This window comes from Narcine bancroftii, chromosome 12 (genome assembly GCF_036971445.1).
Source record: "Narcine bancroftii isolate sNarBan1 chromosome 12, sNarBan1.hap1, whole genome shotgun sequence".
NCBI classification, from domain to species: Eukaryota; Metazoa; Chordata; class Chondrichthyes; order Torpediniformes; family Narcinidae; genus Narcine; species Narcine bancroftii.
Window position 1 is genome coordinate 73,943,155 of NC_091480.1, and position 17,106 is coordinate 73,960,260.

General features: G+C 43.1%; 1 protein-coding gene across 3 annotated transcripts in view; it reads left to right on the top strand.

Annotated features, from left to right (window-relative positions):
• LOC138747544 (oxysterol-binding protein-related protein 6-like) overlaps nt 1-17,106 on the top strand; it is an 82,517-nt gene that overhangs the window by 62,142 nt on the left and 3,269 nt on the right. For all 3 annotated transcript variants that reach the window (XM_069906856.1, XM_069906853.1, XM_069906855.1), the window contains 7 exons: nt 5,091-5,228; nt 9,070-9,133; nt 10,050-10,128; nt 10,865-11,009; nt 11,203-11,347; nt 12,021-12,147; nt 15,464-15,586. In XM_069906856.1, coding sequence (XP_069762957.1) covers nt 5,091-5,228; nt 9,070-9,133; nt 10,050-10,128; nt 10,865-11,009; nt 11,203-11,347; nt 12,021-12,147; nt 15,464-15,586 — 821 coding nt within the window. The remainder of the gene's footprint in view (nt 1-5,090; nt 5,229-9,069; nt 9,134-10,049; nt 10,129-10,864; nt 11,010-11,202; nt 11,348-12,020; nt 12,148-15,463; nt 15,587-17,106) is intronic.

Sequence of the window (17,106 nt, forward strand, 5' to 3'; positions counted from 1 at the left end):
TGCTGTCTTACATGAATCTGGCAAGTTTTGTGTTTCTTCTATCTTGTTCATTACTTCCAGGAGAGGAGGAATTAATAACTCTTTAAATGTTTTATAGAATTCTATTGGAAATCCATCCTCTCCTGGTGTTTTATTGTTTGGCAGCTTTTTTAATATATCCTGTACTTCCTCTATTTCAAATGGTTTTATTAGTTTGTTTTGTTTCTCTTCTTGCAATTTTGGCAGTTCGATTTTAGCTAAAAATTCCTCTGTTTTATCATCTTTCCCCTCATTCTCAGTTTGGTATAATTGTTCATAAAATTCCTTAAAGTTTTCATTAATCTCTGTTGGGTTATATGTACTTTTTTGTCCTTTTTCCTTGATGCCAATACAGTTCTTTTAGCTTGTTCTGTTTTAAGTTGCCAGGCTAATATCTTATGTGTTTTTTCTCCCAGTTCGTAATACTTTTGCTATGTTTTCATTATGTTCTTCTCCACCTTATACGTTTGTAATGTTTCGTATTTTATTTTTGTGTCCGCCAATTCTCTCTTTTTCGTTATATCATCTCTTTTTACTAGTTGCTTTTCTGTACTTACTATCTCCCTTTCCAACTGCTCTATTTCCCGATTGTAATCCTTTTTCATCTTAGTCACATAACTTATTATCTGTCCTCTAATGAAGGCTTTCATTGTGTCCCATAATATAAATTTGTCTTTCACTGATTCTGTGTTTATTTCAAAATATGTTTTAATTTGGCGTTCAATAAACTCTCTAAATTCCTGCCTTTTAAGTAGCATGGAGTTTAACCTCCATCTATATGTTCTTGGTGGGATGTCCTCCTTCTTCTTTGGTTTGGCTTCGCGGACGAAGATTTATGGAGGGGTAATGTCCACGTCAGCTGCAGGCTCGTTTGTGGCGGACAAGTCCGATGCGGGACAGGCAGACACGGTTGCAGTGGTTGCAAGGGAAAATTGGTTGGTTGGGGTTGGGTGTTGGGTTTTTCCTCCTTTGTCTTTTGTCAGTGAGGTGGGCTCTGTGGTCTTCTTCAAAGGAGGTTGCTGCCCGCCGAACTGTGAGGCGCCAAGGTGCACGATTTGAGGCGATATCAGCCCACTGGCGGTGGTCAATGTGGCAGGCACCAAGAGATTTCTTTAGGCAGTCCTTGTACCTCTTCTTTGGTGCACCTCTGTCACGGTGGCCAGTGGAGAGCTCGCCATATAACACGATCTTGGGAAGGTGATGGTCCTCCATTCTGGAGACGTGACCCACCCAGCGCAGTTGGATCTTCAGCAGCATGGATTCGATGCTGTCGGCCTCTGCCATCTCGAGTACTTCGATGTTGGAGATGAAGTCGCTCCAATGAATGTTGAGGATGGAGCGGAGACAACACTGGTGGAAGCGTTCTAGGAGCTGTCCTCCAGTTCTATTGCTAATAACAGGGGTGAATGATCTGAAATTAGTCTAGCTTTATACTCAGTTTTCCTAACTCTCCCTTGAATATGGGCCGACAACAAAAACATATCAATCCTTGAGTATGTTTTGTGCCTACTTGAATATTCCTTCTCTCTTGGGTGTTGCCTCCTCCTTATATTCATAAGTTTCATTTCTTGCATTGATTTAACCATAAATTTGGCTACTTTATTCTTTTTGCTTGTCTTTTGTCCAGTTTTATCCAACATTGGATCCAAATTAAGGTTAAAATCCCCTCCTATCAATCTATTTCCTTGTGTGTCTGCAATCTTCAAAAAAATATCCTGCATAAACTTTTGATCCTCCTCGTTAGATTCTGAGTATATCTGACACTTTATCATTACATACTTCCCTGCTGGATCTATTATTTCCTCCTCTATTTTGATTGGTACATTTTTGTTAACTAATATGGCTACACCTCTAGCTTTTGAATTATAGGATGCTGCTGCTACGTGTCCTACCCAGCCTCACTTTAATTTATGTTCCACTTCAGTTAGATGCGTTTCCTGCACAAATGCTATATCTATTTTTTCCTTCTTCAATAAATTTAGTCGCCTCTTCCTTTTAATTTGGTTATGTATTCCATTAATGTTTATACTCGTATAGTTCAACGTGGCCATCTTATATCTTGCTTACACCTCTTTTCCGTTTCCTCGCCACCTCCATCCCCCTTTTTCCCATTTTCATCTCTTAGTTTTCCCTTATTAAACTCAATGTAGGACAACACATTTAAAACAAAAATACCCCAACAGTTTCCACACCCAATAATACCTTAACCCAAAATGCTCCCCCCCTCTCTGAGTTGCCCCTTATCCCTTGCCGGGCAACCACAACTCCCCTTTCCATTTGGATTGCGATCTTGCTCGCAAGCGTCAACTGATTTTGCAGTAATGGTTATTCCCTCTTCCCCCTCCAGTCCCCCCCAGAAAACACTTTTTACATGTATAACAAAGCTGTCTTTTTTTCCCCCTTCCTTCTGTTCTCTTTTCCCGCTTTAGTTCTTTACATATACATTGTTTTTACATCTTTATGTATATACTTTATCGCCGTTCTTCATTCTTGTTACACCTCTTCATCTCTACTCCTGTCCTGCAAACGTTCTGCGAATTCTTGCACTTTCTCTGGATCTGAGAACAGACTGTTTTGCTCCCCGGGTATAAATATTTTAAGCACGGGTGGATGTCTTAACATGAATTTATAACCTTTTTTCCATAAAATAATTTTCGCTGTATTAAACTCCTTCCTCCTCTTTAAGAGTTCAAAACTTATGACTGGGTAAAAAAAATATTTTTTTGACCCTTGTATTCCAATGGCTTATTATCTTCTCTAACTTTATTCCTTGCCCGCTCCAGTATATTTTCCCTTGTCTTATATCTCAAAAATTTTACTAAGATGGTTCTTGGTTTTTGATGTGCCTGTGGTTTCGGAGCTAATGCTCTGTGTGCCCTTTCTATTTCCATTTCTTCCTGCATTTCTGTTGTTCCAAGGACCTTTGGGATCCATCTTTTTATAAATTCCTTCATGTCTGTGCCTTCTTCACCCTCCTTCAGGCCCACTATTTTTATGTTGTTTCGCCTACTATAATTTTCCAACTTATCAATTTTCTGAGATAACAACTCTTGTCTCTAATTTTTTTGTCATTTTCTTCCAATTTTTCTCTTAAGTCATTTACTTCCATTTCTACAGCCGTTTCCCGCTCTTCCACATTCTCTACTCTTTTCCCTATTTCTGTCATGACCAGTTCTAATCTTTGCATTTTATCTTCTGCTCTTTTCATTTTCCTTTTAATTGCACTAAATTCTAATGATAACCATTCTTTTAATGATCTCATTTGTTCTTCAAAAAAAGCTTTATCTATATTCTGTCCATCATTTTTACCTTTTATTTCTCTGTGAAGATCTTGGTCGTCTTCTTCCTCTTCTTCTGTGTCCGTACCTGTGTTTGTGTCGTCTTCTCTTTGTGTATGTGTCTCTTCTGTTTTTCCTGATGAGCTGCTTATATCTCTTTGTCGGGCCTCCTCTTGCTGGGCCTCTTGCTGTTGATCCTCCCCTCCTGGACTGCTCGTCTGTTGAACCTCCTGCCATTGATCCTCTTGTCAGTCACCCCTCCGTCTTTCTCCCTCATCTGTTTCCTCGCTCTCTCCTCTGCCGCCTTCCTCGTCCTCCAGCTGAGTGCCCTGGTGTCGGACATCCCTCAGCTGTTTGCGCTGTGGCTGCCTGCTCCTCTGCTGAGCCCCCCCTCCCATCGGTGTCCTCTTTTTTTTCCTTTGATTTCGCACTGCGCACTTTTGTTTGGCTCCGAGAGCCAATTTTGAAGTCCACCGGTCAGGAGGTCGCGACTCCGCAGGACAGGCACCAACCTCAGGGATCGGGCGCTCCTCGCCACCACAGCTCCCTGTTCCTTTGTTCAGGTAAGGCCGCCTTCTTTCTTCTCCGGTGACTTTTCTACTTTTTTTTCCGTCGTTTTTACTTTCTCCTTCTTGGGTGCCATCTTCTTTCTCTTCTCTGTAACTTTATCTTCTATTTCTTATATTTTATTTTTGTTGTGCTTTGTCTTTTCCTAACTTTTTTCCTTTTTTTTCTGGGGAGGGCTGGCCACTACTCCATCATGTGACTCCCCCCCACTTTGATCGTTTTTGAGGCTTGTTCTGCTCTCAGCTGCCATGCCAGGACCTTATGGGCTCTTTCCCCAATTCATAATATTTTTGTCCAGAGTGCAATATGGCCTTTTGTGACGGCTGCTTTAAATCATTGATAAAACAGATAAGCATTTTGCATAACTTCGCATTAAGACTTTGATAATGATGAATAACAAAGCATTTACTGTATAATGATAGAGATATAAAGCGTACGTAAAAGGCTCAATCTTTAAAGAGATACATAACAATATTTAAAGAGACAAAAAAGTATTTAAAAAGACAACATTTAAAGAAAAATTTCTCATGCTCACATTTCTTCCATATCTGTTTGAATAATGAGCAAGTCGTTAGTCTGTGTGGATATTACGACATACTACATTATAGTCACTATGGTAACACTACAAACAATAGTGCTCTTAAAGAGATAGGAACAAAATTAATTAAAAATTTTTAAAGGTTTTAACCTTTACACCTGGTTCACTTGCACTATTTAGGGAAGGAAATCTACATCCTTGCCCTGTCAGAGAGTGTCTCAAGGCCCCCTGGAATGCAGTTGGCTCTGAAATGTAAGAGCAGGAAATGGATGATCTTGTCAGTGTTGTGTTCTGCAAACAAATGGGAGCTGGACCTCCCTCTGTACGGTTATTCTCTCTTGTGGGAAGTCAAGTGAATAAGACAGTGTTGCAGAATTTAAAAAAAAAAATAAACACTGCAAAAACTTTCAGTGAAGGCAAGATTAAAATTTCCAAAGTTTAGAGATGATTCTGAACAATTGCAAAAAAAAAACTCCAAAATGTTATTGAAAGTTAAGGAGTCTAGTTTTGCATCAGCTAGGAATTTTTTTCATGGGGAAAAAAAAGTTGCATAGAAAGGAAGGAGGTTTAGTATTTGCATATTGTTGCAAAGTTCCATTTGAGTAATTCAGACTGCAATGGGGTTCTGCTTCCCTGCAGCGCCTCCCTCTGCTCTGAGTCACTTACGATCAGTTCCTTTCTCCCTGCAGGTTTATGTTGCTGCCTTTGCTGTGTCGGGGTACGCCTCTGCTTATTACAGAGCAAGATGCAAGCCATTTAATCCCGTTCTTGGTGAAACGTACGAATGTGCAAGGGGAGACAAAGGCTTCCGGTTTATTGGAGAGCAGGTACTGCTAGTTATACATGGCTTGCCATTTTTGTTTCTCCAAGCCAGTTGACTGGGAGAAGGGGATTAGCAAGCCAATTAAATATTTATTACCTGGGTTGTTCCAGGTCAATGGCGACCGAAGGGGCCTGGACTAAGTTTGGTTGGAAGTCAGTATATTTTCCCTTGTCTTATATCTCAAAAATTTTACTAAGATGGTTCTTGGTTTTTGATGTGCCTGTGGTTTCGGAGCTAATGCTCTGTGTGCCCTTTCTATTTCCATTTCTTCCTGCATTTCTGTTGTTCCAAGGACCTTTGGGATCCATCTTATTATAAATTCCTTCATGTCTGTGCCTTCTTCACCCTCCTTCAGGCCCACTATATTTATGTTGTTTCGCCTACTATAATTTTCCAACTTATCAATTTTCTGAGATAACAACTCTTGTCTCTAATTTTTTTGTCACTTTCTTCCAATTTTTCTCTTAAGTCATTTACTTCCATTTCTACAGCCGTTTCCCGCTCTTCCACGTTCTCTACTCTTTTCCCTATTTCTGTCATGACCAGCTCTAAACATTGAGTTGTGCTGAGCTGAGTGATTTGACTGCAGGAGACCACGTGGCCATCTAATCCTGTCTACGATCAAGAAGGGGTGGCGAGAAGCAAACTGCATTGATCCTCCCCTGTCCCTTCCTTCAAGGGGAAACATCGATAAGAACATAAGAAATAGGAGCAGGAGTCGGCCATCCAGCCCATCGAGCCTGTTCTGCCATTCAGTGAGATCCTGGCTAATCTGATATAGGCTCATCTCCACAGACCTGCCTTTTCCCCATATCCCTTAATTCCATTACTATGTAAAAATCTAGTCTTAAATATATTTACTGAGGTCACCCCCACCACCTCCATGGGCAGAGAATTTCACAGATTCACCACTCTCGAAGAAAAGCAGTTCCTCCTCCATCCTAAATCTAGTACCCTGAATCTTGAGGCTGTGTCCCCTAGTTCTCGTCTCACCTACCAGCGGCAAAATCTTACCTACCCCTATCTTATCTAAGCCTTTCATAATTTTGTACGTTTCTATAAGATCCCCTCTCATTCTTCTGAATTCCAGTCCTAGGCGATTCAATCTCTCCTCCCCTCATCTTTGGAATCAACTTGCTGAGCCACCTCCAAAGTCAGAACATCCTTCCTCAAGTCAGGAGACCAGAATTGCACGCGGTTCTCCAGATGTGGTCTCACCAGGACCTTGTACAGTTGCAGCATAACCTCCCTGCTCCTAAATTCAATCCCTTGAGCAATGGCAGCCAATATTCTATTTGCCTTCTGATAGCCTGCTGCACCTGCAAACCAACCTTTTGCTCTCCCATGTCCTTGTGTACAGCAGCATGCTACAACTGCCTGAATTTAAGTACTCCTCTGATCTTCCATTTTTCCTTTCAAAGTGAATAACCTCACATTTACCAGTATTATACTTCATCTGCCTGATCCTTGCCCGCTCACTTAACCTATCTATCTGCAGATTCTGTATCCCCTGCGCAATTTACTTTTCCACTTAATTTAATGTCATCAGCAAATTTAGATACACCACATACAGTCCCCTCTTCTAGATCATTTAAGTATATCGTGAACAGTTGCAGGCCCAGCACCGACCCCTGTGGCACCCCGCTTACCGCTAATTGGCAACTAGAAAAACATGCCTGTATGCTAACTCTCTGCTTTCTATAGGTTAACCAATCCTCTATCCATGCTAATACATCATCCCAACTCTACGCATCTTTATCTGAAGTCTTTTATGTGGCACCTTATTGAACGCCTTCTGGAAATCCAAGCAAATAACATCCATCTGTTTCCCTCTATCTACTGTGCTCGAAATATGCTCAAAGAATTCTAGTAAATTTGTTAAACAGGATCTGGCTTTGCTGATTCCATGCTGTGTCTGCCTGATGGATCCATTTTGTACCAGATGCCTCGCTATTTCTTCTTTAATGATAGATTCAAACATTTTCCAAACTACAGGTTTTAAACTAACTGGCCTATAGTTCCCTGCCTTTTATCGACATCCTTTTTTGAACAGTGGCGTGACATTCGCTGTCTTCCAATCTGCCGGGACCTGCCCAGAGTCTAGAGAACTTGAGTAAATTCTCACCAAAGAGTCACCTATAACTTATGCCATTTCTTTCAGTACCCTGTCAGGACCTTGCTACTTGTCAATCTTTCGGCCCACAGGTTTGCTCAGCACCTCTTCTTTAGTAATCACTATCTTCACTTTCCATCACATGCATAGCCCATGTCTAGATACCTCTCCTTTCTCCTTCCAAGAGTCGCCACACTCAAGAACCCAGTCAGTCCAGAGACCAACCTTGAGCCTGCACTATGCACTCTGTTAATCCCTATTAAAGATGCTGTTGAGAGTTGTGCACACTAATCCAAGCCACACCTCCAGTTAACTCACAGAAATCACATGGTGTGGTTTAATTTAGACATACAGCACAGTAACAGGCCATTTTGGCCCATGAACCCGTGCCACCCAATTGACCTACAATATGTTTTGAACGGTGGGAGGAAATTCAGGCAGATACAAGGAGACTGAACAAACTTCTTAAATGACAGCACAGGATTCGAACCCTGGTCCCAATTGCTGGCGCAGTATCAGCATTGCGCTAACCGCTACGCCAACCATTTAACTCCAGATTTTGATCACATTGAACTTTGTAAACCTTTTTTTGCCAGATCTTGTGTATCAACAAGTGCAATTGGTTTGGAGGGTAAGGGATGTATATAGAAATCATCTATCTATCCTGCCCACTCTGTCATTGAAATTTCATAAGGCATAATATGAGGTCCTACCCAGTAATACTGCTCCCACTCTGGGGAGTGGCCATACTTCATGTATGCCAGGTTTATGCATTGACCATACAAATCCATAATGGTTCTTAATGTGGATTTAATATTGTCCACTAACAAGTTGGTGATAAACTTCTGCTCTTCATGAGGCCCCAAACTGTTGTTGAAGGGTTTCACCCAAAATGTCGTCCTTTCTTTTTCTCCCACGGATGCTACTCTACTGGCCAAGTTCCTCCAGCAGATTGGAGTTTTTTTTTGCTCCAAGTTCCAGCGTTTGCAATGTCGCCAACTGACACTTATGGTGACTTTGTCTGCCTTATGACAGGCAGAAGGCAATTTCATGCAATATAACATATTCTATACTATTACATGACAATAAAGGAACCTTGACAGTCTCTCATGGGTCTCCAGGTCAGAAAGACCCAATGTGTTCAGCAGCGTCTGTGGGAATAGAAGCCTGGTTAATGTGTCAGTACAAAGACCTTTCCTCTTCCTGCTCTGCACTCTCTGCACCATAATCAGCTGTTTAAAAACTGAATTGCAGCTCAAGGATGTGAGAGAATAAAAGCAGACCACAGCCTCTCCTTGTCCCCCCCCACTTGATACGATCATGGCTGATGTAAACTGGCCACCGCTCCTCTGTGCCAGATCCTCAATTCCTCGATCTCTCCACTTGAAATAGGTCTCATAATTTGGCCCCTACCACTAGCTAGGACAGAAAATTCCAGAGATTCACCACCCTCTGGGAGAAGAACCACCTTGGTTTTAAATGAATTATTCTACATATGAGATGACAGAAAGTGCAAAGTGTGAGTGGAGTTTGGATGAGGACTGTTGGGTGCTGATGAGATGCTCTGTGCTCAGGCTGAGGTGGAGACGAGCCTGTTGGCCGTCCTTCCAGTCGGCAACCCACCGAGGACCAGGACTCTCGAGAGGAGGGAGGAGGTAGTGGTGGAGAATGGGGAGGTGGGTGTGGGGTGGTGATCACTGCCGTTGTAATGCCACTGCATCTTCTATTGCAGGTCAGTCATCATCCGCCCGTCTCGGTCTGCCACGCTGAATCGGAGAACTTCCTATTCTGGCAAGGTCAGCTTCATTAGGGGAGTGGGAACGGCAAGTTCCCTCGTTGTAAAGAAGGGGCCCACATTGTCATCTGCAAACTTACTAACCATGTCAAATACTTCCTCATCTACATCATGAATGTTGATGCCAAACAGTGGACTCAGCATGAATCTAAGTGGGACACCAATGGCCACAAATCTCCAATCTGAGTATCAACCTTCCACAACTACTCTCTGTTTCCTATCCTTGTCAAGGTTGCACAGGCTAGATTTCTCGCAGCCTCCTTCACTGAAGACAACCCCCCGTCTTGGGTTCAAATGGGAATGTACTCAATGGAGATGGGGGAAGCAAAGATAAAGTCCTTCAGTGAAGAAGGCTTTGAGAAGTCTAGCCTGTGCAACTAGGATTTATTTTTTTTAAATCTGAGTGTTCCATAGACCCATGTTAATTTTTCCAGTGCAATTCATGGTATTTTATTATTCCATAGGGACTGTCTAATATGGTTGTTAAGTAGCTTAAAAAAGTTAAGGTAACGGAATGGGCAATGACTGGAAAAAGGTATTGCAGTCTTGGCATCACTTTCATTTTGATGCCGTTAACCCTTCCCACTAAAGTAATTGGTAAGTCTCTCTGTTTTCTGAAGGTTTCTTTCTATCTTCCCAAGAAGAGGATTTTGTAAGTTGTTGTCAGTTGCTATCCCAAGATATTTTATTCCGTCCGTCTTCCATTTAAACGTACTGATTCTGCTGTTATAAGATTGAACAGGCCTCTCATTCGTAAAGTGCAGGTGCCCTTTCAACTGAACATTTTCTCTGTAACACTCTACTCTGTACTTTTCTATTTGGCTCTACCTGTCCTTGTCTGGATAGCATGCAAAACAAGTTTTTTCACTGTATCTTGGCATACATGACATGAAATTCAACTCTGATCCTGATTTCAGATGTGAAGTGGAAGAACAAGTTCTGGGGCAAGTCCCTTGAGATTGTTCCCGTCGGTATGGTGAATGTGAGCTTGCAAAAGTAAGTAGCTAATGTTTCAAATGGCTTCTGTGGAAGGAATGAATAGAAACTGTCTGGAGTGGCAGAGTTCGGGGACACAGAGCTAAAGGGGTTGGGGAATGATCCGGCAAGAGCAGGAGGAAGCTTTTCCCTTTCCAGGTGGCAGGTTGGGATGTGGAACCTGCAGCTGGCAGTGCAAGGAGGCAGACAATGATGGGTGGCTGGAGAACATGTGCAGTCAGTGAAAGGGATGGGTGTTGGGGGTGGGCTGAAGGGTGGGCTAGGTGTAGGTGGGGCTACTGTGGGGTGAATGAGTCAATGGAGGAATGGGTGGCAAGGTGCAGGAGGACGCGAGGGGTGGATGAGTCTATGGGGGGGGGTGGTGGGACTGGTTAGGCAGTGGAAGACCTGCCCTGGTATCTGGCAGTCAGTACGTTACAGTCACGAAATCTTACTGTACACTCAACTGTTGCACTTCCAAAGAGCTCCTTGGTATTGGTGCAGTTTAAGTGCAAGTTTGCCTTCTCTAGGATTACTTTAACTGTGAGAGTTGAACAAGAAAATCTGCAGAGTGCAGCACGCAGATGTGCTGGAGGAACTCAGCAGGTCACGCAACATGTTTTGGGCCCATACCTGATGAAGGCCCCAGGCCTGAAACGTTGGTTACCCTTTACTTCCCATGGATGCTGCATGACCTGCTGAGGTTCTCCAGCATGTTTGTGTGTTACTGTGATTTTTATTTGACTGTGCTGCCCAGGTTTGGTGATCACTATCAGTGGAACAAAGTCGCAGCCTGCATCCACAACATCCTGAGCGGCCAGCGGTGGATAGAGCACTACGGGGAGGTGACGATCACGAACACCAAGAGCAGCGTCTGCTACTGCAGGCTGACCTTCTGTAAGGTGCGTTTGCTCCTTGGGGTCTTTGCTATCTGCTTGGATACACCAGAGGATGAGGGGAAGAGGGGAGCAGGAGGAGGGAGGAAGGGATCGGGCAGAGTACAGGGCAACCTTTAACGCTCTTACACTGTCATTTATTCCACTGGATTCTCTGGCTGAAATCTCACATTGGGTGTGCTCTCCCTTCTATCTGCAGACCAAGTACTGGAGTTCAAACGTAAATGAGGTTCAGGGCACGGTGCTGGATCAGAACGGCAAGGCTGTCCATCAGCTGTTCGGCAAGTGGCACGAGGGAGTTTACTGCGGCGGCCCTCAGTCTGCTAAGTGCATTTGGAAACCAAGTAAGATCTGCAGCGTTGTCCCACACCTGTGCCTTCAGTCTGTGAGGGCTGCATTCTCATGATATGGTAAATGGGGCAAGGACTAGAGGTCGTGGGTTAAGGTTGAAATGTCTCAAGGGAACATTAGGGGTAACTTCCTCACGTAGAGACTGGTGAGACCGCAGAATGAGATGCCAGCTGAATTTTTTTTTAAATTAGACCTACAGCATGGTAACAGGCCCTTCTGGCCCACGAGCCCAATTAACCTATAACCCCGGTACGTTTTCGAACTGTGGGAGGCAACCAGAGCACCCAGAGGAAACCCACGCAGACACGTGGAGAACGTACAAACTCATTACAGACAGCTTGGGATTCAAACCCAGGTTGCTGGTGCTATGACAGCGCTGTGCTAACCTTTAATTCTTCTTTTCATTGCCTTTGGCTTCTTGCGATGTTCCAATGAAGTCCAACACAAGGTCAAGTTACAACTCTCATCTTCCCATCACGCATGTTCTAGCCCACAGGGATCAATATTGATACGAGCCATATTTGATTTCTTTAATTTCTTCACTGGGTTGAATGCAGTTAAGTTTCTGGTGGCTCTATGTTCAGGCATGTGATTTCAACAACCATACGTTGTTTATTCTGGCAGTATTTGTTCAGTTGTGTTGTATTTTTCCATTCTAATTTTCAGAGCCCATACCTAAAGACCATGAAAGTTATTATGGCTTTACCATGTTTGCTCGGGAACTTAATGAGTTGACCCCTGATCTTAAACGTGTCCTGCCCTTGACTGACACACGACTGAGGCCAGACCAAAGGTAGGTGGAAGTGCAGGTAGCACCTATCAAAGATGCCATTGGCATCAAGGCTGCAGTGATTTAACTTTTTCTGCTCAGATCTCAGACATGTGTACAACATGGTAACAGGCCATTTCAGCCCAATTACCTTCCCCTCCCGCTACATTTTGAAAGGTGGGAGGAAACTGGAGCCGCCGGGGGAAACCCCACGCAGACATGGGGAGAACATACAGACAGTGCGGGATTTGAACCCCGCTGTAACAGCGTTGCCCTAACTGTTACACGAACCGTGCAGCTCCAAGCTTATGGCAAAGAAGTGGGATACGAACCCGCATCTCCAGTTGGAAACCAAAAGTTGACACTGAAACTTTTGTGCTGCATTAGGTTTATCCTCGGAGGGTATTTTTTACAATTCTGAATTTTGAAATAAAATCTAATCATGGTTTTGGAATGAAACTGTTCAACTGTCATGTCCCACACCCACTCCCACAAACAAACAAAGGAATTTTTTTTTTAAAACATGTGGACCCTGGAAATCTGAAGTAAAATGCTGGGGAAAAAACTTGACAGACCAGGCAGCATCTGTGGGAATAAAAGCAGTTGTTGCAGGTCTGAGATTTGGTTGTCACCAGTTTACTTTTCCTCTGATCAGTTTTCCAGTATTTGCCGTTTTTATCTGCAAGATAGTGGTTTATTTCCCATCACCCTGCAGTCTCCTTTCAACCACTAATATCTATCCAATTCCCCTTTTGAAATCCACTGTCTCCTTTGCTTCTTCTGCCCAGACAGTGAATATTGAATCATATCTTTACTGCATGAAAGGTTTTTTTTTCCCCCCCAGCTGCAACTCTCTGCATCCTTTGACCTTCAGTTTATGGAAGTTCAAACCTGAAGGCTGAGTACAGGGTTAATGGTCAGATAGTGTGGAGAAATAGAGGGACACTGGGATCTAAATCCACACATCTCAAAAGGCTGCCGGGCAGGTAGATAGGATAGTTGAGAAGGCCTATGGGATGCTAGGCTTCATTGGTCAGGGGATTGAGTTCGAGAGTTGAGAGGTAATGTTGCAACTCTAAAGATCTCTGGGAGGCAACACTTAGAGTATAGTGTTCAGTTCTGGTCACCTTATTATAGGAACATAGAACAATATAGCACAGAACAGGCCCTTCGGCCCTCAATGTTGTGTCGATCCATATGTTCCTAAAAAAATTACTAAACCCTCCCTACCCTATACCCTCTATTTTTCTTTCATCCATGTGTCTGTCTAAGAACCTCTTAAGTGCCCCCAATGTTTCAGCCTCCACCACCATCCCTGGCAAGGCATTCCAAGCACCCATAACTCTGTGTAAATATTTTAAAAATAACTTGCCCCTGATGTCTCCCCTAAACTTCCCTCCCTTAACTTTGTACAGACATCCTCTAGTGTTTGCTGATCCTGCCCTGGGAAACAGGTGCTGGTTGTCCACCCTATCTATGCCTCTCATAATCTTGTAGATCTCTATCAAGTCTTCTCTCATCCTTCTATGCTCCAAAGAGAAAAGTCCCAGCTCTGCTAACCTTGCCTCATAAGATTTGTTTCCCATTCCAGGCAACATCCTGGTAAATCTCCTCTGCACTCTCTCCATAGCTTCCACATCCTTCCTATGACCAGAACTGAGCACAATACTCTAAGTGTGGTCTTACCAGAGATTTGTAAATTTGCAACATGACCTCTCTACTCCTGAAATCAATCCCCTTATTAATGAATCCCAGCATTCCATAGGCTGCCTTAACTATCCTATCAACCTCTGCGGCGACCTTGAGGGATGTATGGATTTGAGCCTCTAGGTCCCTCTGTTCATCCACACTCTTAAGTAACCAACCATTAACCCTGTACTCAATCTTCTGGTTTGATGTGGAAGCTATGGAGAGGGTGCAGAGGAAATTTACCAGGATGTTGTCTGGATTGAAAAATAAGTCTTACAAAGCAGGGTTAACAGAGCTGGGACTTTTCTCTTTGGAGCAAAGAAATGTGAGAATGGAGACTGAATGGAGGTCTACAAGATTCTGAGAGTCATAGATAAGGCAGACAGCCAGCGCCTTTTTCTCAGGGTGGGAGTAGCAAGCATCAGAGGAAATTTGTTAAAAGTGAAGCAAGGAAGGTTTAGGGAAGACTTCAGAGGGGGTAAGTGTTTCACATAGAGAGTTGTGGGTGCCTGGAATGCTTTGCCAAGGATGGTGGTGGAGACTGAAACATTTTGGACATTTAAGAGACTCTTAGACAGGCACATGGATGAAAGAAAAATAGAGAATTATGTGGTTGGGAGGGTTTAGTTTTTTTTGAGGTAGGAGTATATAGGTCAGCAAAACATCCTGAGCCGAAGGGTCTGTACTGTGCTATGATGTTCTATGTCCTCTGGGAAGGAAATCTGTTGCAGTTTGAAGACTTAGTTAAGAAGGGACTATCTTGATGGGTCAAGACATGGTAGATTTTCTCCCTTAAAACATGTTCATGAACCAGATTAAAATTACAATGGACAAAAAAAAAATTTTCCAAAAGCTTTGCTTCCTGTAAAAAATAAAAAAATTTAAATTGGTGATTATGATGGAGAACTTCAAGCTGAACACAAAGATCATTTCAGATTTGCTGCATCACGTAGGAAGTTGGAGAAACATTGAATGAACTTTTATTGAATTTACCCTGTTTAATTGCATAATGATGCTGACACATTGCATTCGTTCAACTGACCTAAAAATGTTTTTGCCACCAATTTTTCATTTGTACTCAGCATCTGATGCCTCTCCTGTTGGTGTCCAACAATAGTCGGCCAGCATTGGTGGATTCCAGTTGCCCTGATATTGCTTTTCCACAGTCACGATGTCCTGGTGAAACCTTTCACCATGTTCGTCACTGACTGCACCAGGATCAGCCGGGAAGACGTCCAAGGGCGAATGCAGAAAATGTATTTTCAATGACGTGTTGCATTTCAAGGTCTTGAAGTAGACTTAAAGTATGAGAGAAAATCACAAAAAATAGGTTATAATCTAAAAAAAATGGTATGTGATAGGAAAATTTTAAGGTGAATTTTGTGATCAGCAGCTCAAAATCCAAAAAATTCACCCAAAAGTGTTCAGAAAGCAAAATCTTCGTTGACCAGTGTTATCCAGCATTTTCATGGTTAATTACGGAAGTAGCTTTATTTGTGCCAGGCAGCTTAACTATTATGCAACAATACTCTTTCTACCTGCATTGACCTTTCAGGCTGAATTATCTAGTGGCACAAGTAGTAGCTTCTCCCATTTAAATCTTTGCCAATAACTTTAAGTGGTCTCTTACTTTCCTTTTAAATTTTTTCAGATATCTGGAGGAGGGAAACACAGAGGGAGCAGAAGTTCATAAGCAAAGGATTGAACAGTTACAGAGGGACAGGCGGAGGATAATGGAAGAAAACAACATGGTCTATCAGTCCCGCTTTTTTACGTAAGTACCAAATCAACCTGGTGGAAGACCAAGGGTGCTGTGTCCATTCGAGGCAGGGGCTGAAGGCTGTGACATGGGTGAGGAAAGGTTGAACAGGTTAGGACTTTATTCCCCAGAGCGTCGGAGAATGAGGGGAGATTTCATAGAGGTGTACAAGACTGAGGGGTACAGAAAGGTTAAATGCAAGCAGGTTTTTTTTCCACTGAGGTTGGGTGAGATATGGGTTAGGGGTGAAAGGTGAAATGTTTAAGGGCAACATTGGGACGAACCTCTTTGCTCAGATGGTGGTGAGAGTGTGGAGTGAGCTGCCAGTGGAGCTGGTTTGATTTCAACGTTTAAAAGGAACTTAGATGGGTACATGGATGGGATGGGTAGGGTCCGGGTGCAGTTCACTTTGGACCAGGTAGAACACCAGTTGTACTATACGCTGCAGAAATTGAACAAGGCTAAGCCAGAAATTTCAGATCAATGTTTTAGATGCGGCGTAGAGATGGGAACCTTTGTGCACTCAACCTGGTCATGCTCCAGGTGAGGCCATTTTGGGTCGAGCTAGGCCAAGTCCTGGAGAAAATCATAGGTAAAGAGTTTCCACAGGACCCAGAGTTGTTCCTGTTGGGAAACATCATAGAGAAAAGGCTTACAATGAAGCTGTCCAAATTTGTGTTGATTGCTTTGGTGCCCAGGAAGTGCAGAGCGGTTAGCTGGAAGTCGGACTCTCATTGAGGCATTGCACACTGGAATGCGGAAATGCTGAGCTGTGTCCTCTGGTGAAAATTACTTACAACTTAAGGAGGAAATATGTCACCTTCCTTAAAATTTGGCAACCGTACCGCTGTTATATATGGGCAAAGATATAGTGCAGTTCCTTGTGCTTCATCACTCTGTCCATTCCCATCTATCCCCTCCTTGGGAGGTGGGGGGGGAAGGATCCAGGCCTGGGGGCCGTCGGTGGGGTCCCAACGAATCCTACGATTATGGTTTTTTCTTTGAGTTTGCTTTTTTTTTAAGTGTAATTGTTTTACTCTTTGAACCTTCTGTCAGAAAGATAAAGTGATACTGATAAATGTTATAGGAGTAAGGGACGATGGCTAATTTATTGCTGCCTTTTTCTTTCTTAGGGTGACTGTCTATTTAATTTTGTCTTTGGATGCATTAATTGTGAAAAGGGGGGATGGGAGGGGGAAATTGGACGATGGTGAAGTTTGTATATAATTGGAGAATGTATTGTATTTTTTATCGTGGATTGTTGACACTGTTTGAGTTTGAAAAATTATAAAATATTTTTAAAAAGATGTCCTCAGGTGTTTGCTACTCTCGTCCCAGGAAAAGATGCTGGCTGTCCACCCTATCTGTGCCCTCCATTATCTTGTAGACCACCATTAAACCACCTCTCGTCCTTCTTCACTCCAAGGAGGAAAGCCCCAGCTCTGCTAACCTTGCCTCATAAGACTTATTTTCCAATCCAGGCAACATCCTGGTAAATCTCCCCTGCATCCTCTTCATCGCTTCCACATCCATGC